We start from the raw sequence: 26,731 nt of genomic DNA on the forward strand, positions 1-26,731 counted from the left end.
CTTTCTGCCATAAGGGTGGTGTCATTTGCATATGTGAGGTTATTGATATTTCTCCCGGCAGTCTTGATTCCAGCTTGTGCTTCTTCCAACCCAGCATTTCTCATGATGTACTCTGCATATAAGTTAAATAAGCAGGGTGACAATATACAGCCTTGACGTACTCCTTTTCCTATTTGGAACCAGTCTGTTTTTCCATGTCCAGTTCTAACTGTTGCTTCCTGACCTGCTGCTACTGCTGCTAAGTCACTTCAGTCGTGTCCAACTCAGTGCGACCCCATAGATGGCAGCCCACCAGGCTCCCCCATCCCTGGGATTCTCCAGGCAAGAACACTGGAGTGGGTTGCCATTTCCTTCTCCTTCCTGACCTGCAGGATAAGGTAAATTATTAAAGCCAAAAGAGTGATCTTTTATCCTATTTTTTTTTAATTTACAGTTTCACCCTGTTCCTTTGGAGTAGATTCCTCCCTCCCATGAGTCGGAGAATCTTCTCATAAGTCAGTTTCATCTTTTTCAGTGTCTGTAGACATAAACGGTGCAGCTGTAGGTTGAGAAAATGAGTCAACTAAGCTCCCCTTTTTAAAGGCTAATGACCTATCCTTAAATATAAGAAAATATACTATGTATGAATTTTGTTTTTAGGATAAAATAATTAAAATATTAAATTCTAAATAATAATAGTTTGGGGTGAAGTGTACATTTTTCTGTGTCTGTGTAGGTGCAAAGAACTTGGGAATCCAAAGTAGCTAATTATCAGATGTTATTGAAGTTGCAGAGGCTGGAGCAGGGGTGTCCAAAGGCCGCAGATGCAAGAGCACTGAGATACAGATACAGAGCACTGAGAACGTGAAGAGCCTCTGAAGGCTCACATACTGATATCTTAAAGCAGTGATCTTAAAACATTTTAGAAAATATTAGGATACAATGGATGCATTCCATGTACTGTAGGAGCATTATGTAGCCTCTGAAAAATACAATGTATATTTGTGAAAAATAAGAAATAAGTGAGTTGGATTTTAGTGTTATTATGAAAATAGTCTACTCGTGAGCCCTCTGAATGGTCTCTGGGATGCCAGAGGCCTCTGGACCACATGTTGATAATTGCTGTTACTCAGTGAAAATGATGACATTTATCCAAAGCTGGACTTCCACCTATGACAGTGAAGAAGGAGCAAAGTCTTTCCCCAAGAAGCAGTCATCAATTGGACAGTAATGGACAAACCCAGCCACTTTAGTCTCTCAATGTCAACCAAAGGCATACAGCAATTCGAGAGACATTCATAATTTGAAAACTGACCTGCAGTTTTCAGATAAATTCAGGTAAGAACCGTGGCTATTCATCATGTTATGGCCTGGAGCTTCTTCCGTTGCGCCCTGTCCCCTTGGTTGGAGCAGAGGCTCTTACAGCTTCTCTACAAGTTGAAAGCGTTCATTCAACTTGGAGGCGCCACCATCTTTGGAGCTTTGGAGGCCAGTGAGTGGGGGAGGGCTGGCAAATCTCAGGCTGCGCCAGCCTGAGATCTCGGTGAAACTGAGACAGACACGCTCCTGACTGAGGACATGCACACGTTCCTGGAGAAGCTTCGGCGGTCCCCCTTGGAAAGGGCCCAGACAGCATAGAACTCGAGCAGACCTGAAGAAGGTTGGGATTCTGGGCATTGTCCCCTTCTGCTGGACAGATCCATCAGCAGTTGATGGAGAATGCAAAGCTTCCTGTTAGAAATTAGACATCTTGAATAAAGCAGACTCCTGGAAAGATAAAATCACCAAAACTGACATAACAAGAAATAGAAAATCTAACAGGCCTTACTAATTAACATATTTCCACAACCCAGAGCTTGTTCTCCCATGGCTGTACTGATGAATCATATCAGGTGTTGTAAATGGAGTTACTACCAATCCTTCTCCAACTCTTTTCGGAAAGAGAGGAGGAAGAAAAACTTCCCAGCTCCTTCTTTGAGTCATGTATTAACCTGATAAGAAAACCAGACTAAAACATCACAAGACAAGCCTCCCTTGAACATACATGCAATAACCCCTAAATAAAATCAGGAAACCAAATCTAGTAACATATTAAAAATATGGTATGACCCTGTATGAATACCAGTTTGTTTAATAGCAGTAAATCAATTATTTAAACTTATTAGAGTTAACACAATTATCTTAATACAGACAAAGGTTTTGATAGAATTCAATATCCATTCATGATGAAAACTGTCAGAGAATTAGGAGACATGAACTGTTAACCTGAGCAGTAAAAAACAGGACGTATCCAGGTTTAAGTGGAAGAACTAAATCCTTTTCCCACAGATACATGATCCTGGATGTGGAAAAATTTCAAATATTCCACAAAAAACTGCTAAACTAATGAACGTGTGAGCAAGGTCTCAGGAGACAAGGACTGATGTAGGAAAAAAATCAAGACACAAAAATCAATCCGTTTCCATCTACTAGAAAGGAACAGTCAGAAATTAAGAAAATACTTTTATTCATAATAGCCTCAAAAAATTAAAAAGCTTAGGAATAAATTTAGCAAAGAAACACAAATTTCATACACTGAAATCTATAAATCTTGCTGAGAGGGAGGAAAGAAAAGTCTGAATAAATGGAGACAGATGTCATGTTCATGGGTTGGGAGAATCAGTATTGCCAGGATGACAGTTCTCCCCAAATTAATCTATATATTCAACTCATTACCTCTCAAAATCCAGGAGGGATTTTTTTATACACATTGAGAGGTTGATTGTAAAAGGTAAAGGACCTAAAAGATCCATAATAATTACAAAAGTAAAGTTCAGTTTTGAGGAGTTACATTACTTGGTTTCAGAACTTACTGTACTAATGGTATTTCAGCTCTGTTGTCCTGCCTTACAGATAGGTCAATGCAGCAGAATTCAGAGTCCAGGTAAAACCCTCACGTGGTCAAATCAACAAAGATGTTGAAACAATTCCTTAGAAGGAAGCATAGTTGTTATAGAACAATTGGATATCCAGATGCAATATTTAAAAATACCCTTTCCTCACATTATAAACTAAAATTAATTTAATATAGATCATATATCTAATTGAAAGAGCTAAAATTTTGAAATTTGTAGACAAAATAGGAAAAAAAAATTCATGATCTTGGGTGGGCCAAAGAGTTATTTTATACAATACCTTAAGGAGGATCCTTAAAATAAAAAAAATTCTTTTGGAAAAATAGACTTCATTAAAAACATATCTAGAATATATAAAGATTTGTTAAATTCAATAAGAAGATAGACAACCCAATGTATAAACAGACAACAGATTTGGATATGCATTATCCCAGAGAAGTATGCAAATGGCTGGTAAGTCTTCTCAACATCATTAACTATTAGGGGAACGCAGCGAGATGTTGTACAGTCACCCAGTATGAAAGAAAAAGGACAGACACTGTCCAGTATTGATGACGATGAAGATAAACGGATGTCTGTGCAATTCACTTTTGGAAAAGTAAAATGGTAATGGTGTTTTGGAAAACAGTTGATCAGTTTCTAAGAAGGTTAAACTTTATTAATATTCATCAATCTACTCTTAAGTGTCTATCCAGGAGAAAGGAAAGTGTGTCCATACAAAAGATATGTATCCGGTAGTTCCTAGGGGGCATTGTTCAGAATAGCTCCAAATCAAAAACAATTAAAATGTCTATTAGCTGGCAAATGGCTAAAATGTGATACACCCATATAATAGGAATACTATTTGATAATAAGAAATACTGATACATGTTCTAACATGGATGAATCTCAAAATATTGTGCTATGTGGAGGAAGCCAGATACAGCTAGTTTTGTATTGTGTGATTCCACTTACTTGAAATGCCCGTAAAAGGTGAGTGTGTGAGAACAGAGACGGCCCTGATGTGACTGGCTGTGGTGGGAACAGGGATTGAAAGTAAAGAGACATAAGGGGACTTGGAGGGTGGAGGGTCTAAACTGGATTGGTGAGAGCCCGTCACACCTCTGTAAATCGACTGGAATCACCGAGTTGTATACTTATCATGGGTTAATTTTATGGCATGTAAATTGGGCTTTAGTAAAGCTGCTAATGAAAAATCAGTATCACTGCATATGTCTCAAAGTAGCTACTTTTAAACACACTGACCATATTTCTACAAACATTTCTTAGAGAAAATGTGACCTCAATTTTTTCACAGATCTACATTTTAAGATGCAGATTTACAGATGACCAGTAGGCCTGTTGAGGGGAAAGGTGAGGTTCTTTTGTTAAAAGCATTGTTTAGTCTACTGATCTATGTTTAGTTTCTCCTTATTTGCCTAAAGATTTAATGATGGAAGATGGCTAGAAGATTTAGAGAAATGATTGTCCTGCTAGCCATTCGTTCACTCATGGGGGATAATAATGGAATAAAAAAGAATAGTAATCTAACGGGAAATAAAAATTTTCATTTCCTCCTAAAATACTGGGGACATGTTGTTTTTTATATATTTAATGGACTTGTCTACAAATATCAGGATTTAGTATTTTATCATCTCACAGTATTAAAACCACCTATCAAAATCTTTTTTCATTTTTTCTTCTTCCTGTAACATCAGTGAACATTACATTTTCCTTCTAAGTTGATGATAAGCAAATTATCATGATATTAGTTGCCATTTTGGCTTCAAACCTCCAGGTTATTTTTATATTAATATCTGTGTTTCCATTTCTACAGCCTTGAAGGTATGGTTGTGAGGGTTTATATTTTGAAATGTTCGTTTGATTTTGTTTACTGATTTTTAACTACTGTCAACATTTTATGAAAATATTTTCTGGTAAATTAGAAGAGCTCGTGATGTCACATATGGATGGATTCTTTGGCCTATCTTAGACAGTTGTTCACACTTTATATTCAGTGTAGCTGTGGCTTCAGTCTGTTACACAGATACTGATTTCATTTGTTCTGTACTTTTGGTGCTATTGTTCAGTTGCTAAGCCACGTCCGACTCCCTGTGACCCCGTGGACTACCGCACGCCAGCTTCCCTGTCCTCCTCTCTCTCCCACGTTTGCTCACACTCCCGTGCATCGAGTTGGTGGTGCCATCCAAGCATCTCATCCACTGTTGTCCCCTTCTCCTGCGCTCAATCAGCATGAGGGTCTTTTCCAATGAGTACTTAACTCAAAAATAAGTACTTGCTGGAAGGTGTACTTGGATGTTCTCCAGGAAAATTTTTGCTGCATGGGCTGTTTTTCCTAAGGCTTTAAAAAATCATTAAAATGATGTTTAGATTGAAGATGGTTTCTTCTTGTCTTTAAAAAAAATTTCTCTTTAACAAGCATCAATATTCCCGTTCTGAAATTGCTTAACTTTTTTTCTTGTTTGTTCATCCTATTAGAGAGTAAGCTCCTTAAGAACAAGGATAAATGCCCGGCACATACTGGGTCCGTAGTGCACATTTGTCGAGTAAAGAAACGTTTACAGAACCACAGTGCCGCGTAAGAAGTGCCTGCTGTTGTGAACGTTTTGGTTGCTCACTTGATGGTCACGAAGGACTCAAAATCTGGCCTCCATGTCCGTTTCCTCTTTGCCGTGACTCCTTATCCTTTCATGTGTAAGTGAGTGCCCTGGCCGCTCGGTCCTGAGTGTGCACCGGGAGTGCAGACTCGTCCTGGAGTTGTGGGTTCATAGGACGGTCTAGGTCGGGGCCCGGGGCCTCCACTGGCTGGCGGCCTATTGGTCGCCGAGCGGGAGCCAGCCGTGGGCTGAGAGAGAAGCTTCGCCTGCCGTTTGCCACGGCCCCCATTGTCACCTGGCCCACCGTCACTCCCTCCCGTCCACGGAAGGACAGGCACCTTGGGGACCACCGCTCTCCTGTTCCTGTTTTATTTTTGCTTGTTTGGCGGCATTGGGCCTTCGCTGTGGGTCTCGTTCCCCAACCAGGGGCCACGGAGTCAGCCTCCAGGGGCCACCGGGGAAGTCCCCAAGTCAGGGGCTTTGTTACTTTGTGATTGTTCTTGTGGAAAGAAAACTATTTTTCAGTGTCAAATTATGTGGACTGGATGTTGCTTCACTTCAGACTTCAGATCAGTTCAGTTCAGTCGCTTAGTCGTGTCCGACTCTTTGCGACCCCATGAATCACAGCACGCCAGACCTCCCTGTCCATCACCAGCTGCTGGAGTTCACTCAGACTCACGTCCATCGAGTTGGTGATGCCATCCAGCCATCTTATCCTCTGTTGTCCCCTTTTCCTCCTGCCCCAAATCCCTCCCAGCATCAGAGTCTTTTCCAATGAGTCAACTCTTCACATGAGGTGGCCAAAGTACTGGAGTTTCAGCCTTAGCATCATTCCTTCCAAAGAACACCCAGGACTGATCTCCCTTAGGATGGACTGGTTGGATCTCCTTGCAATCCAAGGGACTCTCAAGAGTCTTCTCCAACACCACAGTTCAAAAGCATCAATTCTTCGGCTCTCAGCTTTCTTCACAGTCCAGTTCTCACATCCATACATGACCACTGGAAAAACCATACCCTTGACTAAACAGACCTTGGTTGGCAAAGTAATGTCTCTGCTTTTGAATATGCTATCTAGGTTGGTCATAACTTTTCTTCCAAGGAGTAAGCGTCTTTTAATTTCATGGCTGCAGTCACCATCTGCAGTGATTTTGGAGCCCAAAAAATAAAGTCTGACACTGTTTCCACTGTTTCCCCATCTATTTCCCATGAAGGGATGGGACCATATGCCATGATCTTAGTTTTCTGAATGTTGAGCTTTAAGCCAACTTTTTCACTCTCCTCCTTCACTTTCATCAAGAGGCTTTTTAGTTCCTCTTCACTTTCTGCCATAAGGGTGGTGTCATCTGCATATCTGAGGTTATTGATATTTCTCCCAGCAGTCTTGATTCCAGCTTGTGTTTCTTCCAGTCCAGCGTTTCTTATAATGTACTCTGCATATAAGTTACATAAGCAGGGTGACAATATACAGCCTTGACGTACTCCTTTTCCTATTTGGAACCAGTCTGTTGTTCCATGTCCAGTTCTAACTGTTGCTTCCTGACCTGCATATAGGTTTCTAAAGAGGCAGGTCAGGTGGTCTGGTATTCCCATCTCTTTCAGAATTTTCCACAGTTTATTGTGATCCACACAATCAAAGGCTTTGGCATAGTTAATAAAGCAGAAATAGATGTTTTTCTGGAACTCTCTTGCTTTTTCCATGATCCAGCGGATGTTGGCAATTTGATCTCTGGTTCCTCTGCCTTTTCTAAAACCAGCTTGAACATCTGGAAGTTCATGGTTCACATATTGCTGCACTTCAGACTTAGAGGCCGTCAAAGGCAGTCAGACTTTTTGCCCAGAGTTATGACAGCAAGTGAGCCGCGGCCAGGCTCCAGAGCCCTGTGCGCACTGAGCCTCCGCCTGCGCTGCCTCTGGGGCGCCCCGCTCCGGCCGCTCCACTGTGCAGCACTCACCCGGGCCGTGTCTTCAGGGTGCTGGCCGTTTCCTTGGGCAAGAGAGCTCGATGGAACTTCCAAATGCGGGAAGCAGGAAGCCAGGTTCCCTTATCCTAACCAGTTCACTGCGCTCATTAATCCCCTCAACTGAAATTGCTGAATTCCCTAAATGTAATGGACTTGACATTCAGTTAGCAGAAACTGTTTGGCTTCCGAGTCTGAAGAAGACGTAGAAGATAGAGTCTTAAGTCTGTGCACAAGGTGAAAAAGCCCGATGTTAGGCTGTAGATAGCACTTTCCTTTCACATACCTTAAACTGGCCATCAAACCAAAGGAGGAGTTGGTCTGTATAAATACTAGCAGCAGAGCATCCTTTGCACGCTCGAGTTGGAGAAGCACTCGGCAGAACCGACGGAAAAAGCGAAGCGGACGTGTATATGCAGACGTTCGAATGTCTGGACATTCGAGCTCTTCTTCCCTTGAACCAACTTCCGGGTCGTGGTGGTGATTGGACAGTGCACGGCCCCGGAGGGTCGCAGCCTGGACGCTCCGCTTAGTGCTGCAGTCAGCGTGTGCGCATGAGCGCTACCTGCCGGCGTCCGTGCGTTAATCACCCTTCACTTTTGACCCCCGTTTACTGAACTTCTTCGATAAAAATCTAAAAGAGTTAGAAACGTATCTGTCTCTGCAACTTTATAATCTGTTAATTTGTTGTGATGATTAAATCAAATAGTTTCATCTTCAGAGAGCTTTAGAAAAGAATAAGAGGTTGGGAGTTAAGGAATAAGTGAAATTTTTTTAATCAAGTGACTTCAGTATATAACATAAAGTCTATGTTTTCCCTGTAACATGGTTACATTCTTACGGAAATCAGATGTAATATTCAAATCATTATGGAACAAATATAACAAAAATGTATAAGAAATATATGTTAACAGGTAATACAAGAATAGCTACTGTTTACTGAACACATACTATCTGATAGTTCCAAGCTTGCTAATTCTGAAAAAGTCCCCAGGTAGAGGCAGTGTGCGTGAATGCTAAGCCGCTTTAGCTGTGTCTGACTCTTTGCGACCCTATGGACTGCATGCCAGGCTCTTCTGTTCGTGGGATTCTTCAAGCAAGAATACTAGAATGGGCTGCCATGCCCTCCTCCAGGGAATCTTCCCAACCCAGGGATCTAACCCGAGTGTCTTGTGTCTCTTGCATTAGCAGGTGGGTTCTTTACCTCTAGCACCACCTGGGAAGCCCTTTGATGTCTAATTTACTATAAATTCTGAAGCATCCAAGGGGCATGATCAGTTCAGTTCAGTTCAGTCACTCAGTCATGTGTGACTTTTTGCGACCCCATGAACTGCAGCATGCCAGGCTTCCCTGTCCATCACCAACTCCCGGAGCTTGCTCAAACTTATGTCCATTGAATTGGTGATGCCATCCAACCATCTCATCCTCTGTTGTCCCCTTTTCCTCCCACCTTCAATCTTTCCCAGCATCAGGGTCTTTTCCAGTGAGTCAGTTCTTTGCATCAGGTGGTCAAAGTATTGAAGTTTCAGCTTCAGTATCAGTCCTTCCAATGAATATTCAGGACTGATCTCCTTTAGGATGGACTGGTTGGATCTCCTTGCAGTCCAAGGGACTCTCAAGAGTCTTCTGCAACACCACAGTTCAAAAGCATCAATTCTTTGGTGCTCAGCTTTCTTTATAGTCCAACTCTCACATCCATACCTGATCACTAGAATGATAGATGGGGATGGATGGAATATTTTTGAAAGATAAACTGGGTGGGTCAGTGTGTGTGTGTGTGTGTGTGTGTGTACATGATTTCCAGGGCAGATACGGAATTCAGGGATCAGCTTAGAGGCTACTGGTTGATATGTGCTTTGGGACTATACTTAATATTATTTGTGGAAATGGGTGGTAAGCCGTAAATCTAAAAAAGATTAGAAAAAAAGAGGAAATGCCAGGACTCAGTGGTTTAGTTAATAAGAATGTTGAAGGAGAAAGAAGAATCAGTGCCCTGTCTGGACCTGTGGGACACACCTTTGTCGGTGTTAAGGTAGATGAGGCTGTGCTCTGGTGTGGTATAGAACACGTTAGAAACTTGGTGTGTGAAGTGTGTGATGATGGGGGTAGTAAGACAGGTTTCCTTGCTACAAGGCCCAAGAAGGCAGCAGCGGTAAAGGCTGCCTCCCAATGAGGGGTCTGGAGAGGGGTCTCCAGCCCCCACCCGCATCCTCTGGAAGGGCCACGTCAGCACATTTTCTCTGGGTCAGAACTAGCTCCCGGGCACGGGTGCTCACAGCCGGCGGACCCAAAGTGGCGCCTTGGCCGGTTTGTTTCTCATGCCCTGTTGGTTACACAGGCATAGTCTGGCCATGTAGCCAGCCGCGCAGGGAGAGCCCATCAGAGGGCCTCACCTAGACCAGGACAACCCGTCAGTCTTATCACCAGAAAGCATTGCTGCCCTGCTGGTGGGGACAAGCCCGCCGCCTGCCGGGTCCGTGGTGCCGAGCAGCCTGTTGGCGGGAGTGGTCTGTGCCTTCACCAGGCCGTGCAGACACAGCTGTCATGTCAGCAAACGCGGAATGCTGGCACCTGCCCGACAGCACAAGTGCGAATGGCCTTTTGAGACATTCGTGCGGATTGTGTCATTTAGAATATTGCAAATACTACAGTCTCATTTTTAGGCATATGTATTGGATAAGATACAGTGTAGCCATATTTTCAGGCATTACTATTTGAAAATCTCTAAAAAGGTAATCATGAAAATGATTAACAAGCTGTGGTGTTATTTCATTTCCCTCCAAAATTGCTACATACATACATCTAACTCTAAATATATTATGTTTTTTTACCTTACAGAGGTTTAAAACCAAATTTTTAGACATTGCAAGAGGAAGCATTGCAAATACCCTTCTGGTTTCCAGAGACTGAATGACATGTTCTATGTTTTTCAGAAACTACCCAGAGCTTCTAACATTATTTTTTTTTCTCCCTCCCTTCTTCATCCCCCAGATGAATCAGCTCCTAAGGAAGTCAGCAGGGTAAGTAATGTGAATATAATTTTTTTTACCACAATATAGAAAGTACATTCTTTTGCATATTTTTTCAGTGCTCTAACACGCTAAAGTGTTAGAAAAATAATTACAAAACTGAGTGCCCTCTCCAAAGCGTCACTCGTGAGCGTGGAATGAAGCCAGTGGGGAGAGAGGTGTCAAAGCAGAGGGCTCAAACTGATCATAGCGAGCAGATGCGCCCCGCGCGGCCTGCACGTGCTCAAGAGCTTTCTGCTGCCAACAGTCAGAGGCTGAGCGAGTGCATGTTAAGACGGGATTTCTGGCTTCTCTTGAAACACCGGAAGGTGAGGCCGCGCCTCTGCGACGTTCCCAGGTGGGGACAGGTGCTCCGGCCGCCGCTTCATGGCCCCTGCCCAGTGGCTTCGTGCTGCCTGGCCGGCCCTGCCTGCGAGTTCATGCACCTTCACTCTGCGAGAGCAAAAGGTGACTCCACCTGGATCGAGGGCGTGACTTTCGTCAGTACTTTCACAAATGTTAAATACACTGTTTTCACACCCAAGAGAAATGCTTTAAGAGACTTAGCAAATTTAAGAGCTTGTGGGGTGTGGTATCAAAAGCTGTTACAAAATGATAATTCTGTGATTACACATAAAATGGATCTTATAATTCTGTATCCTGTTGACAGATAAAGATCTTAATAGGTGGAATCAGTGTTGAAAATAATCAGTCAGAATTATACCTGATACAGCTTTGTGTAAGTGATCACTCTATCATATGAAAGAAACTGAAGTACTGTTAATCAGAGTCACATATTCAGATACATTGCTTTACTCTGTATTATCTGAAGAAATGAATCTTTAAAATGACCAGGGCTATTGCTGGAGACCGGGCAGGGTTCCCCCTGCCCATCGCAACCTAACAGACTTAAGATTCTGGAAGTCTCAGGGTTTTCCTGGGTTTGGCACTATTAGCTTTGCGTCTTCTGGGCTCGCAGTTGGAACGTTCCCAAGTCTGAGTGTTTCAGCGTATATCAGCGGCAGAGAGATCAGCCTGGAATTTTTACAGCTACTGAGAGCAGCAGAAACGGCTGAAAGCAATGTGTGAGGATAACAGAGGATCCTCACAAGTGGACCTGGACTGTCATGAGATACTGAGGTGTTGGTATTGGTAAAGCCACTATCTCAGAGCTCTGAGGTGGTACCACCTGTTTATACATCAAGGACAGTACGGAAAAAGCTGCAATACAACTTAGCCATCACATTCTTGTTGTAGAATAGCTTTCATTCATAGTGAATCCCTAACCTCAACTTAGCCTTTAGAAGCCTGCAAAGGTTTTAGATATTGCTGTTCTGAAGGGAAGTGGGAAAGATATGCCCCAGGAGGTGGTTCCAACCCGCCTGCATGCCTTCCTTCCGTCCTGTTCCGTTGGCAGCGGAGTGGACAGCGGTCCTCCTGCTCCCTGCTGATGTCACTGCCCTGACTCTGCTCGCCCGTTTAGTGGGCTACCTTCCAGTGTCCCCCCGTTTAAAGCTTTTATACCACAGTGTCTGTCATCAGTGAGTTTGTTGCTGCAGTCCACGCTTTCAGTTATTCTTGCCAGGCTCTATTTGGGGAAAATAGCTGTGTGAACAAAGAAGAGTCCTTTTGGTTGAATGCATCTTTGCCTAGTTTAATTTTGCAAAATATCGCCACCAGGCATTGTGGGTGCAGATGGCGGCGTGCGTCGTATAACAGTGCCTCCTGCTGGGTGAGCGGAGAGGAGACGCAGACGACACGGCGTGCCATATTTAAGGCCATGAGAAGTGAGGAGCGGCTATACACAGTGCTTTTCTTCTTTGCTATTGTTTTATAAGAGTCTCCTATTTTATGCCGGATTTAGAGAAATGCATCTCCAGCTGAGAAGTGCTAAATACATGAGCTGATGATCTAGAAGAGTATCGGTTGCCAGGATCCTTACGTGGTTTTTTTTTTTTTTTTTTCCTGAATGTACTCCAGATCTCGGTCAGTTCTGATATTCAGAATTTGCTTTATAAAATGGCATACCAATGTTTTAAGTTAAAGTGAGACTTAGAAATACCTTGTGCAACCTTGGGGATCAAACTAGTCAGTCCATCCTAAAGGAAACCAGTCCTGAATATTCATTGGAAGAACTGATGCTAAAGCTGAAACTCCAAAGCTTTAGCTACCTGATGTGGAGAACTGACTCGTTGGAAAAGACCCTGATGCTGGGAAAGACTGAAGGCAAGAGGAGAAGGGGATGACAGAGGATGAGATGGTTGGATGGCATCACTGACTTGATGGACATGACTTTGAGCAAACTCTGGGAGAGAGTGAAGGACAGGGAAGCCTGGTGTGCTGCAGTCCATGGCATTGCAAAGAGTTGGATATGACTTAGTGACTGAACAATGAACAACAAAGTGTTTGGTAGAATTTACTAGTAAAGCCATCAGGTCCAGGGCTTTTCTTGGTCAAGTTATTTTTCTTTTGATTCAATCTCCTCCTAGTTATGAGTCTCTTCAGATTTTCTTTTTCTTCACTGTTTAATCTTGGTGTGCTTTATATATCTCAGTTCAGTTCAGTTGCTCAGTCGTGTCCTACTCTTTGCGACCCCATGGACTGCAGCACTGCAGGCTTCCCTGTCCATCACCAACTCCCACAGCTTACTCGACTCATGCCCATCAAATCAGTGATGCTATCCAATCAATATCAAAACTTACCAAGTTCTGGAGTATATTTAGAACAACAACAAAAAAAACTTACAGATTGTGGCAACTGACACTTGTCTAGGTCATCAGCTCATGTATTTAGCATTTCTCAACTTACATTTCTAGGAGATAGTGAAGGACAGGAAAGGCTGGAGCGCTGCAGTCCATGGAGTTGCAAAGAGTCAGACGTGACTTAGCGACTGAACAACAACAAGTGCAACCTTTAGGTGGATGGTGACTGGTCACAGGGCACATCCACTGTCGAGAGCTTGCTCTCCAGGGAGGCAGATTCTTACTCTCCAGGCAGTTCTGATTGTTGTGAGATACGTTGCACTGGGAGCCAAACAGACTCTCCTTAACTGCTATCTGCTAGCATTGTTTTGACTTTTGTAGCAACTCAAAAAAGGCTGGGATGTACAGGCTGCTCCACATGCTGCTGCTGCTGCTAAGTCGCTTCAGTCGTGTCCGACTCTGTGTGACCCCATGGACGGCAGCCCACCAGGCTGCCCCGTCCCTGGGATTCTCCAGGCAAGAACACTGGAGTGGGTTGCCATTTCCTTCTCCAATGCATGCAAGTGAAAAGTGAAAGTGAAGTCACTCAGTCATGTCTGATTCAGCGACCCCATGGACTGCAGCCTACCAGGCTCCTCCGTCCATGGGATTTTCCAAGCAAGAGTACTGGAGTGGGTCACCATTGCCTTCTCCGATCCACATGAGAACTCCTCAAATAGAGGGACTGCATTCTGTCTTTCCAAGGGAAACACACTCACTCAGGTTTTTCCCATACATCTCCTTAGGGTTGGGTTGACATTCTGACAAAGCCTACTGTGTTGTCAGTATATTTTTAGAAGGTGGCAGCTGTGGCACGACATTGTAGACCAACTGTGCCTTGACTCCTGATAAGACAGGGTAGGCCAGGTAGTTCTTGTCAGCTCTGTGTCTGTAATAGGATTTAGGGAGAATCAGCTTTTCAAAGAAACTCCAGGACATTTATGGTTATTGATCTTTTGGTACACTAAGATATTTTTGACATGTAGTCAAGTCAGATCAGTAAGACTTCGGTCCTTTCTCCTCCTCTTTCTTCCTCTCTTGGTCCTTCCCTCCCCGCCTCCCTCCTCCTCCCTACTTCTATTCCATAGACAAATACTTAGTGAGCATTTGTATGCCAGGCATTGCTCTAGGTTCTAGGAATACAGTGCAAAATGGCACCCCAGTTCTCATAGTACGGGAGGCGGTGGTGGAGACAGTTGAAAATTTTTTTAAATGACAAATGCATAGAATAAATAAATACACAGAAAGCAGAATGATCCAATAGAGAGTGATGGTGGGTTAGGAAGGGGCTACTGTAGAGACAAGGCCAGGGAAGAAGATGGGCTGGGGGTTTGAGTGTGTAGCCAGTGATGCCTTCCAGGTAACCGGGAAGACATTACAGGGGGTGGAGGAAGGAGACCTGCTGAAAGCTGGGGGACGTGCACTGTGGCAGAGGCGCAGCCAGCACAGGCCCTGGGCAGGGAGGCCACGTCGCAGGATGCAGGCATGCGGGCCAGGACTGGGAGGCCACGTCGCAGGATGCAGGCACTCGGGCCAGGACTGAGAGGGGGGACAGAGCCTTGGCCACAGCCGTCGGGACGGGGCCTCTAAGGATGCGTGTCAGTCAGAGCCTCTAGTCAGTACAATTGGTCTTTTCTTTTACTATTATTGTTCTTGATGTAAGTGGCTCCAGCTTATAAATCAGAAAGATTTCTGACAAGAAAAAGGAGAGAAAACATCAAGAGAAAAAAAAAATATTTGGGTGCTGAGTACTCGAATATGACAAATTTAACCAGCTCTAGAATTCTTGGGGGCTTCCCTGGTGGCTCAGTGGTAAAGAATCTGCCTGCAGTGTAGGAGATGCAGGCTCGATTCTGGGTCGGCAAGATCCCTTGGAGAAGGAAATGGCAACCCACTCCAGTGTTCTTGCCTGGAAAATTCTATGGAGAGAGGAGAATCCTTGGGTACTGTCTTGGCCCCTCAGAATGTTATCAATATGTTTCAGTATAGTCTTAATTTTCATTTAGCAGTCTTAGTCTTATGAAATATGTGCTGAAGAAGAACGCTAAGATCTGAGATTACTTGGTGAAAAGACGTAAGTATTTTATAATACATACTACAGGTTGATAAGTTGGTTTATCAAATTATTGTTCCAGTTAAGATTTCATTCTAACCCAGTTTAATTAGCAGTCATATCTCTTCTCATGTGGCAATGGCATGATGTTGTTTTACTGTTTTCATTTAAAGGAAATAAACACATTGCCACTTGTTAGCTTTGTTTCCTTTTGTGTGAACTGCGTCTAAGTTTCACGTGTGATACATTCAAAAGAACTTCTCTGGAACAGTGTAGATCGCACAGATCTGAATTTGTGCTTTGCCAGTGTTTATCTTGGTGACCTTTTAAAATGACCTTTAAAAACCTCAAATGTGAAATGGGAATAAAATCTACCAAACCTGAGGTATGCAGTCAAAAGAAGATGAAAATGCATAGTCTTTTATTCAGTTTTGGAATACCAAAAATAAAATTTTTAAAAGCAGAGGGAATTAATGAGAAGAAATTAATGGCCCACAATTTAAAATATAGGTTTAATTAATAATGCAAAAGATATTTTCTTAAACAGATCAATAAAGTAGACAGTTTTGGCAATCTATTCAAGAAATAAGAAAATAGCAAACATTAGGGGATGAGAAAGGGAAGATAACTATAGGCAAAAAGGAGATTATTAATAATTTAATAAGGAATCATATTAATATATACTAATGCATTTGAAAATTTAGACATAATGGCCAATATTAAGGAAATTATAAATTATTAAAGTTTATTGAAGGAAAGTTAAGAAAACTAAATATCTTGTTAACCAGTGAAAAAAACTGAAAAGTTGGTAAAAGTCCCCTTACAATGCATGATGCTTAAAAGTTTTTACTGGATGAGTCCTCCAGACATGAAAAAGGAGAAAATTTCTACATAATATAAAGTATGTATTTCAAAAGCTAAGAAGATAATTTATCTCAGGAGGGAAGTTTATTCCTAAAACAAAAATTAAAGCATTCTACAAGACAGAACACATATTGACCAGTGTGCAGACGTAGGTGTGGGAATCTTAAGTACATAAATACAGCAGCACTCCCAGTGCCAAGGGTGGTGACAAGTGGGGGACAGTGCAGTGATCCTGGGAAGAGATGCAGCTGGTGGTGATGGCGGTGCGGAGGTTTGGCAGACTGAATTCTATGCATATTTGGAAAGTAGAGTGAACAAGAACTGCCGATTAATTGGATGCTTGGTATAGAAAGAAAGACAAAAAGAGAAATGATAGCTTTGGGTTTTTGCTTGAGCAGAAGGAACGTCAAGGTTGCCAGCACTTAGATGGGGGTGTTTGCCAGAGCAGGGAGAGGGGTCACCGCTGGCTGCGGAGTCTGAGACCTTTAGTCGATTTCTAAGCTGAGATGTTGAGCAGTTAGTTGACTATTGAGTCTGGAGTTCAGGGGAATGATCTGAGTTAGATATACAAATTTGAGAAGCCTTAGTAACAATATGGATGATTAAGAACCCCAGCGTATGGGATGGTATGTGAAGTGCTGAGACTGCGTGAGCTCACCTAGGAGGTGAGTGTGGTTTGAGGAGAGAGGATGAGGCCACAGTCCTGGCACAGGGCGTTCACAAGTCTTCAACGGGAGAAAGGCCTGTGCAGACTGGATGGAGGGGTCCTTGGGCAGGAGGCGAACCCAGGGCCTGTGCCTCCTAGAGTGGAGGAGAAACTGTCCAGGAGAGCAGTCACTGGTGTGTTAAACGCTGCCAGCATTTCAGGGAAATAAAGCCCGAGAGCTGGCATTTGGATCTGACGGCGTGGAGGCCACGGGCGACTTCAATTAGAGCTGTTCCACTGAGCGATTAAGAGTTGGGGGGCGGGGGAGGAGAAATTGCAGGCGGTAAATACATACAATTGTCTTTTGGAGTTTTGCCTTAAAAGAGAGACAAGAAAGTGTGTGGTAGCTAGACAGGGAGTCAGGTGTAATTGACACGTGACCTTGATTAGTTTCAGGAGCAGAGCAGAATGATTCAGTTACGCACACACTGTGAAATGATCATCGCAACAGGCCTAGGTATCATCCGTCGCCGCATGGTTATGAGCTGCCTCTTCCTGGCGATGAGAACTTTAAGATCTACTCCCTCAGCAGCTTTCAAATATCCAGTACAGTCCTATTAGTCGTTGTGCTGTATATTATCCAGTACAGTCCTATTAGTCGTAGTCGCTGTGCTGTATCTTACAGCCCTGAGACTTATTTTGTGACTGAAAGTTTGTGTCTTTTGTCCACTTTCACCCATTTTGCTCACTCCTCAGCCCTGAGATACTGTTTTTAAAATGTTTCATTTTTATTAAAAAAAATGGAATAAACAGCAACAAATGCATACAAATGGAAATAATCCAGTGGAGAGAAAATGTGATGATTTGGGTCAGAGGGGTCACTTGGTTGCAGCCACAGTTCTTGAGTCTCAGAGGCCTCCCCCACCTTCTGCAGCCTCCCCAGCGAACTTCAGTCTTTTCCTTCACAGAAGACTCACTTTTATTCACTTTCAGTTTCTTTTCACAGCGTATTGTTTTTTTAAATAATTTTTAATTGGTTATAAGAAAAATATAACCAAAGACACAAATAGAGGAAGAAACAGAGGAGGAGAAATAAAAATTGGGATCGTCAGTACTTTTCTATGAATAAGCAGACTAGCTGGCTGTTAAGCTTCCAGTTATGTGAACCTGAACCTGAGTCAGTCTTCATTTGTGTAAAGCTGACCTTAGAAATAAAACAGTTGTTTTACCAGCAAAGTCCTTTGTGGGTTTTTGTTTTTTCAGGAATAACCGAGATTTGTAATTTGGGATAAGCATGCTATAGCAGAAGCTATACGCAAACCTAGACAAAGAAGACGAATGCTCTTTTATAAAGGAAAAAGGGGAAGCTTGGAAGGGCTGTTGACAAGCACGGAGTCCATTGTAGGAAACTGGGAGTGTAGTGGCTTTTCATTGGCTGAGCTGTTGCTGGGTGGGGAGAAGATCTTGCGTCCTTTCCTGGGTAGTTAGGTGGTTCCTTACCAGTTGGAGATACAGGGTAGTCTCTTCCTGTTTGGGGTCTGCATGAGTGCTCCCTCTTCTGGTCTTGCCCACTCATTTAATAAGGTATCCTAAAAATAAATAAATACGGTATCCTTTATTCATTTCTGCGTCTCTTAGGGAAGGATACCTGTCAGTTTTTATTATGGTTATTAAATTTCATGATAATGCAAACCTATTTATCTGATTTTATGTCAATCTTTAGGAAGTTTCAAAGATTTAATAGTATGTTAATACTATTAAAATGTGGCTCAGTGTCAGTAAGTGAAGGTGATACACACATGACTAGAACAGGCAGTGAAATAGTGAAAGTCGCTCAGTCGTGTCCGACTCTGCGACCCCATGAATCGCAGCACGCCAGGCCTCCCTGTCCATCACCATCTCCCAGAGTTCACTCAGACTCATGTCCATCAAGTCGGTGATGCCATCCAGCCATCTCATCCTCTGTCGTCCCCTTCTCCTCCTGCCCCCAATCCCTCCCAGCATCAGAGTCTTTTCCAGTGAATCAACTCTTCGCATGAGGTGGCCAAAGTACTGGACTTTCAGCTTTAGCATCATTCCTTCCAAAGAACATCCAGGGCTGATCTCCTTTAGAACGGACTGGTTGGATCTCCTTGCAGTCCAAGGGACTCCCAAGAGTCTTCTCCAACACCACAGTTCAAAAGCATCAATTCTTCGGTGCTCAGCCTTCTTCACAGTGCAACTCTCACATCCATACATGACCACTGGAAAAACCATAGCCTTGACTAGATGGACCTTTGGGATACTCCAGGCCAGAATACTGGAATGGGTAGCCATTCCCTTTTCCAGGGGATCTTCCCAACCCAGGGACTGAACCCAGGTCTCCCACGTTGTAGGCAGATTCTTTACCAGCTGAGTCACAAGGGAAACCCAAGAGTACTGGAGTGGGTGATCTGCCCCTTCTCCAGGGGATCTTCCTGATCCAGGAATCGAACCAGGGTCTCCTGCACTGCAGGCAGATTCTTTACCAATGGAGCTATCAGGGAAGCCCAAGAGTAGGCAGACTCTTGTAGAAATACCTGGAGTAGTTTTTCACGTTCCCTATGCCCTGCCTCCAGCTGACAGTCATGGGACTCAGGTGCTGTGACCCAGTGGAGAAGCAGACAGAAATCATGTCCTCTAAAGTCTCCCTAAGTGCAGTTCCTTTAATCAGGCTTTGGCTAAGAGGGTCTTTGGACACCTGGATATGACACTTGCAAACGAGGACCTGGAGGACAGGCAGGTCACCGCCCCATTGATTATCAACCTAACTGTAGGACTGAGAAGCCAGAGGAACGGCAGAGATGGAACGTTCCAGTCAGGTAATGTGAAATTCTGGCATTTTGAATTTGAAATAGCAAACAGCCTAACAAGGATTTAGCCCTGAAGCTGGGAAAGATTGAGGGCAGGAGGAGAAGGGGACAACAGAGGATGAGATGGTTGGATGGCATCACTGACTCGATGGACATGGGTTTGGGTGGACTCCAGGAGTCGGTGATGGACAGGGAGGCCTGGTGTGCTGTGGTTCGTGGGGTCACAAAGAGTTGGCACGACTAAGCGACTGAACTGAACTGAACAAGGATTTCTCACCCTGATGGAAGAATCACCCGCTTTCCCAAGGAATACTGGCTGGAAGCTTGCCAGCAGAGGCTGTGTTTTCCATATGGCAAAGGGAAAAAAGCTTCAGGCACTCCAACGTGAGTTTTGTGGAACTCAAAGCAAAATTTCTTACAAAGCACAGTATTCATTTTAGCTAAATTCCATTTCGCAGCTTTTGCGGCTAGTTACTAACTATAGCCATGGAAACCTTGGAAGTCTAGGTGGAGGACCAGTTCTCAGCATCTTGGCTTCTGCAGAGACTGAGTGGCAGAATATCTCCTGTATAGCTGAATGCATCAATCTGCTATAAGAACATGTTTCAAGCTATTTACATACTGGAAAATGGTGGCTAAAGACTGATTTTTGTTTGCTTGTGCTAAGAATGAACCCCATAATCTTAACGATAGACACACAAACCATCTGTCTGTTACAGTTTGTTCCTGATCGGTGATAATAAAATGATATTGGTGATATATAGAAGAACACAGATCCTATTAATCACGATGATAGTGATTAAACACACTATCAAGCCATTATGATATTTTTAAAATGGGAACTGAACACATTCTTCTTTCACAAGATTCTAAATTGTTACCTGTTTTTAAGACCATTCTTGGCAACCACAACTCTGTTTTAGAGAGTGTAGATGCTGAAAAATATTAACAGCAGAGAAACTGTATGAAGCTGTTGATCTTAGTGTCGTTTGTTCTTGGCAACAGAAGCGAAGGACGAGAAAGGAGTGCTAAGTTGATCAGTCGTGTCTGACTCTTTGTGACCTCATGGACTGTAAGCCGCCAGGCTCCTCTGTCCATGGGATTCTCCAGGCAAGAATACTGGAGTGGGGTGCCATTCCCTTCTCCAGGGGGATCTTCCTGACCCAGGGATTGAATCTGCGTCTCTTTAGTCTCCTGCACTGGCAGGCAGATTGTTCACCACAGGTGATGCCTGGGAAGCCCTGTCGCAGAATCAGAGGTGAATTAAAGCCCATTGTTTTGGGCACATTTCTTTTTTGTATGAAGCAAGAATATAGTAATGATCTAGTCAAAGAACAGTTGTGCGTAAAGTCCAGTTTCTCCTAGATCGTAGTTTATTACATTAAAGATGGCAACAGAATCATAGTGTGTTTTATTTGGGCTTCCCAGGTAGGGGTTCTCTGGTGGCTCAGATGGTAAAGAATCTGCTTGCAATGCAGGAGACTTGTGTTCCATCTCTGGGTTGGAAAGATCCCCTGGAGAAGGGTATGGCAATCTACTCCAGTATTCTTGACTGGAGAGTTCCAAGGACACAGGAGCCTGGCAGGGCTATAGTCCGTGGGGTCACACAGAGTTGGACATGACTGAGCACGCATTTTTGCCATAGACATTATCACTGTTTTCTTGTATATTGCTTTCTCCCCACTGGGATTTCAATTCCATGAGTGACAGAGCCTGGTCAGATACTTACACAATAGTAGTGCTTGACACCTTGCTGAGGAAATATTTGTTTAAAAAGACTTATTTACATAATGACATTCAGAAATCCATCTACTGGGTAAAGCACTTGGATACATCTTTTGTTTCTTTAACCTCTTTATTCATCTGCTCGGGATGGCTTAATTTTTTTCTGTTAACAGTCTTAGACATATCAGAAATGTTTACTACATGAGTGATTTGAAGACATCTTATCTCATGGAGTCATTTTCCTAAATTAATTTATCATCATGAAAAGCCCTTTCACCTCTTGGACTTTTTTGCCCTAAATTACATTAGTTAAAATAATCCTTTGAAAACTTAAGTATTCTTTAGGAAAGTTAGTTTTTAAAAGGTCCTTCTAGTCAAGGCTGTGGTTTTTCCAGTAGTCATGTATGGATGTGAGAGTTGGACTATAAAGAAAGCTGAGCGCTGAAGAATTGATGCTTTCGAAGTGTGGTGTTGGAGAAGACTCTTGAGAGTCCCTTGGACTGCAAGGAGATCCAACCAGTCCATCCTAAAGGAGATCAGTCCTGAATATTCTGTGGAAGGACTGATGTTGAAGCTGAAACTCCAGTACTCTGGCCACCTGATGGGAAGAGCTGACTCATTGGAAAAGACCCTGATGCTGGAAAAGATTGAAGGCAGGGAGGGGGCGACAGAGGATGAGATGGCTGGATGGCATCACTGACTCGATGGACATGAGTTTGAGGAGCTCCACGAGTTGGTGACGGACAGGGAGGCCTGGCGCGCTGCAGGCCATGGGGTCGCAGAGTCAGACACGACGGAGTGACTGAGCTGAACTGAACTGTCCTCGTGTTGAGCTGGTGACATGTTTTCAAAAGAATGTCTCCCTCATTTGTAGCATGCTCGCTTTCACCACTTTTAACATGAACTTCCTGCCTTGCCTGAGTGTAACCTGCAGTCGTTCTGTCCTCTCGTCCTGGTTGCTGCTCTTCGGCCTCCAGGTTTCTCCATCCTTTGTGGCTTTTTGTAAGATGCTTCCTCTGAGCTCCTGAAGGCTGCTGTGGAGGACTCTGAACCAGCTTCTCGTGCTGCCTTCCCTGTGCACTCAGTTAAGTGCAGGACAAGCTAGGCAGCTTCCCCTTGGTGTCAGGATGAATATCTGCTAATCCCTTGCTTGCTGTTAAGGACTTTTAAACTTTACAATAAGCATTTGCAAAGAGTCAGTGGCGCCTTCTTTCCCAGCTCTTCTTCTCCTGCAGTGCCTCTGAGGCCCACAGGTTTCCTTAACTGTTCATTGTGACTGCCCATGCTTAGTTAGAATTCTCCTGCCTGTGGTGTTTGTATGAAATAAATGACCTTTATTTATAACTTGTTTTCCCCTAAAATACCCAAAGCATTTTGATAACTTTATTCTTAATATGTAACATTGAAAAAGGTTTGCCACTTTCTTGTAAAGTTAAACATACATGTACTTTTTGACCCAGGAATAGCCCTCTTAAGTATTTGCCTAGTATAATTTTGTTTCTATATTTTTCTGAGAACTATGCTTTAAGTTTTAAAAATCTTATTTTTTATTGAAGTATAGTTGCTACACAATATAAGTTACAGGTATACAATTTAGTGATTAACATTTTTTAAAGTGGGAGGAGGCCACGGCACCCCACTCCAGTACTCTTGCCTGGAGAATCCCATGGATAGAGGAGCCTGGTGGGCTGTAGTCCATGGGGTCGCTGAGGGTCGGACACGGCTGAGCAACTTCCCTTTCACTTTTCACTTTCATGCATTGGAGAAGGAAATGGCAACCCACTCCAGTGTTCTTGCCTGGAGAATCCCAGGGCCCGGGGAGCCTGGTGGGCTGCCGTCTATGGGGTTGCACAGAGTCGGACACGACTGAGGCGACTTAGCAGCAGCAGCAGCAGCTTTTAAAGATGATGCTCCATGTAGAGTTATTATAAATGTTGGCTCTGTTCTCCATGCTGTGCAGCGCATTCTGTAGCTTACTTTATGTGTGATGGTCTGTACCTCTTAACCGTCCAGCCCAGTGCTGCCCTTTCTTGTTCCCCTCTCCGGACTGGTGACCACTGGTTTTTTCTCTGTTCTTGCGAGCCTGCTTCTCTTTTGCTTTATTCACTGGTGAGTTGTAGTTTTTTTGATTCCACATATAAGCGGTGTCACACAGGATTTGTCTTTCTGACTCATTTCACTCAGCATAATGTCCTCCAGGGCCATCCTTGTTGATGCAGGTGGCAATTTTTCCTCTTTTATGGCTGAGTAGTATCCCATTATATCTCACATCTTTATCCGTTCATCTGGTGATGGGCACTTAGGTTGCTTCCATATCTTGGCTATTGTAAATAAAGCTGCTGTGAACTTTGGGGTACATGTGTCTGTTTTAATTTGTGTTTCTGGATTTTTTGGATATATACTCAGGAATGGAATTGCTGGGTCATAACATAGTTCTATTTTTAGGTTGATTTTTTATTTTTTGTTTTTGAGAAACCTCTTATTTTCCACAGTGGCTGTACCAATTTACATTCCCACCAACAGTGCACAAGAGTTCCCTTTTAACCAACATTTATTATTTGTGTTCTTTTTGATGGTAGCCATTCTGACAAGTATGAGGTGATATCTCATCGTGGTTTTGATTTTCATTTCCCTAATGATTAGTGATGTTGAGTATTGTTGGACAAATGTCTACTTCATTCTTCTGCTCATTTTTAAATCAGTTTCTTTGTTTTTTTCGATGTTGAATTGGTGAGCTCTTTATATATGTTGGATGTTAGCTCCTTGTCAATCATTATTTGCAGCTATCTTTTCCCGCTCAGTAGGTTGTCTTTTCGTTTTGTTAATGATTTCCTTTGCTGTGCGAAAGCTTTTAAGTTTAATTAGGTCCTTTAAAAAAATTTTTTTTTGCTCATATTTTCTTTACTCTAGGAGACAGATCTAAAAATCATTGCTGCAATTTGTGTAAGAGTGTTCTCCCGACGTTTTCCTCCAGGAGTTTTCTGGTATCTGGTCTTACATGTAGGCCTGTCATCCATCCTGAGTGTATGTTTGCATGTGTTGCTGGACAGTGTTCTGGTTTCACCTTTTACACGTGGCTGTCCAGTGTCCACAGCACCACTCATTGGAGAGACTGTCTTTTCTCTATTGGATATTCTTGCCTCCTTTGTCATAGATTAATTGCCATGTAAATATATATACATGTATTATATTTGTGTTGATGAGAAGCTTAGAATCAATGAGAGTAGTGGGCACATATAGCTCCAGCTTTTGGATTTTAAATATCATTTGCCACAAAAGAAACTAGGGCTTCTTTGAGAAGCAGAAATAGCTGGATCAAGGGCTAGCAAAACGTTTGATGAGAAAGTAAGAAAGTATTAAAAGAGTCAAGAAGATTTGTGAAAAGAGCATAGGAGCTATCTTGAGGGGGTTTCCATTGGTCAACTTTGGGACAATTTGAGCATTAAAATGCATGTATAACAGTATTAATATTAATTAGTTACACGGGTTGAATAAAATTAGCATCTGTGAGTCCATACTCATGTAAATGAATGAATGAGGGAGAACAGAAAGCCCTTCTCCCCAGCAGAAAGCCAAAGAGCAAATACAGGATAGACGATGGCGTTCTAGCTCCATCACCTCACTGTACTCTTGCCCAACATACAAAACCTCTAAATCTGATCTTGAGAAAATACCAGGCAAATAAAATTTGCCTTCAAATATTCTTCATATTCTTCAAAAACATTGAGTTCAAGAATGCAAAGAAAGGCTGTGGAGTTGTTCCACATTAAGTATACAAAAGAGACATGACAATTAACTGGCATATACGATTTGGAATTTGAACCTCAACCAGTGAGGAAGGGATAATTATAAAGACAATATTGGGACAAGCTATGAAATTTGAATATGAATTTATCTATTTTTCTGATTATGATAACTATATTGACCTATGTCTCTTACACTCTGTACAAATTCAGTGTTTGCTCTCTTATTGTTCTTTTTCTTAGGAAATATATACTAAAGGTTTCGGTTAAAGGAACATAACAACTTCTTCTCAAATATTCATAAAAATATGTATTTCTAGTTTATGTGTATATATGTGTGTGTGTATAGATGGATAGATAGATAAGACACACATGGAGAGAGATGGAAGGAGATAGAGAGAGAGGGAAGTGGGGAAGGAAGGGAAAGAATTTACCACGAGGATAAGGCAAATATGGTGGTGGTAATGTCTGACTCTTGCAGCCCCATGGACTGTAGCCTGCCAGGCTTCTCTGACCATGGGATTCCCCAGGCAAGAATACTGGAGTGGGTTGCTATTTCCTTCTCCATGGGATCTTCCTGACCCAGCAATCTAACCCAGGTCTCCCGCATTGCAGGCAGATGCTTTACCGACTGAGCTAAGGCAAATATGATCAAATGTAAATAATTGATGGTATACAGGACATTCTTGTACTATTAAAGTTGAAATTATGCCAGCAAATATGGACAACTCAGCAGTGGCGACAGGACTGGAAAAGGTCAGTTTTTATTCCAATCCCAAAGAAAGGCAATGCCAAACAATGCTCAAACTACCGCACAATTGCACTCATCCCACACGCTAGTCAAGTAACGCTTAAAATTCTCCAAGCCAGGCTTCAGCAATACGTGAACCGTGAACTTCCAGATGTTCAGGCTGGTTTTAGAAAAGGCAGAGGAACCAGAGATCAAATTGCCAACATCTGATGGGTCATGGAAAAAGCAAGAGAGTTCCAGAAAAACATCTATTTCTGTTTTATTGACTATGCCAAAGCCTTTGACTGTGTGGATCACAATAAACTGTGGAAAATTCTGAAAGAGATGGGAATACCAGACCACCTGAGCTGCCTCTTGTGAAACCTATATGCAGGTCAAGAAGCAACAGTTAGAACTGGACATGGAACAACAGACTGGTTCCAAATAGGAAAAGGAGTACGTCAAGGCTGTAGAGTGTCACCCTGCTTATTTAACTTATATGCAGAGTACATCATGAGAAACGCTGGACTGGAAGAAGCACAAGCTGGAATCAAGATTGCTGGGAGAAATATCAATAACCTCAGATATGCAGATGACACCACCCTTATGGCAGAAAGTGAAGAAGAACTAAAGAGCCTCTTGATAAAAGTGAAAGAGGAGAGTGAAAAAGTTGGCTTAAAGGTCAACATTTAGAAAACTTAGATCATGGTATTTGGTCCCATCACTTCATGGGAAATAGGGAAACAGTGGAAACATTGTCAGACCTTATTTTTTGGGGCTCCAAAACCACTGCAGATGGTGATTGCAGCCACGAAATTAAAAGACTCTTGCTCCTTGGAAGGAAAGTTATGACCAACCTAGGCAGCATATTAAAAAGCAGAGACATTGCTTTGCCAACAAAGGTCTGTCTAGTCAAGGCTATGGTTTTCCCAGTGGTCATGTATGGATGTGAGAGTTGGACT

The 26,731-nt window shown here is 42.9% G+C and overlaps 1 protein-coding gene across 1 annotated transcript in view; it reads left to right on the top strand.

Moving 5' to 3' along the window:
* The window catches only part of PDE10A (phosphodiesterase 10A), a 152,773-nt gene that overhangs the window by 32,253 nt on the left and 93,789 nt on the right, over positions 1-26,731 (top strand). The window contains exon 3 of the mRNA XM_010839592.1: positions 10,420-10,448. Within this exon, the coding sequence (XP_010837894.1) occupies positions 10,420-10,448 (29 nt within the window). The remainder of the gene's footprint in view (positions 1-10,419; positions 10,449-26,731) is intronic.

Source organism: Bison bison, unplaced genomic scaffold (assembly GCF_000754665.1).
Source record: "Bison bison bison isolate TAMUID 2011002044 unplaced genomic scaffold, Bison_UMD1.0 scf7180017864122, whole genome shotgun sequence".
NCBI lineage: Eukaryota > Metazoa > Chordata > Mammalia > Artiodactyla > Bovidae > Bison > Bison bison.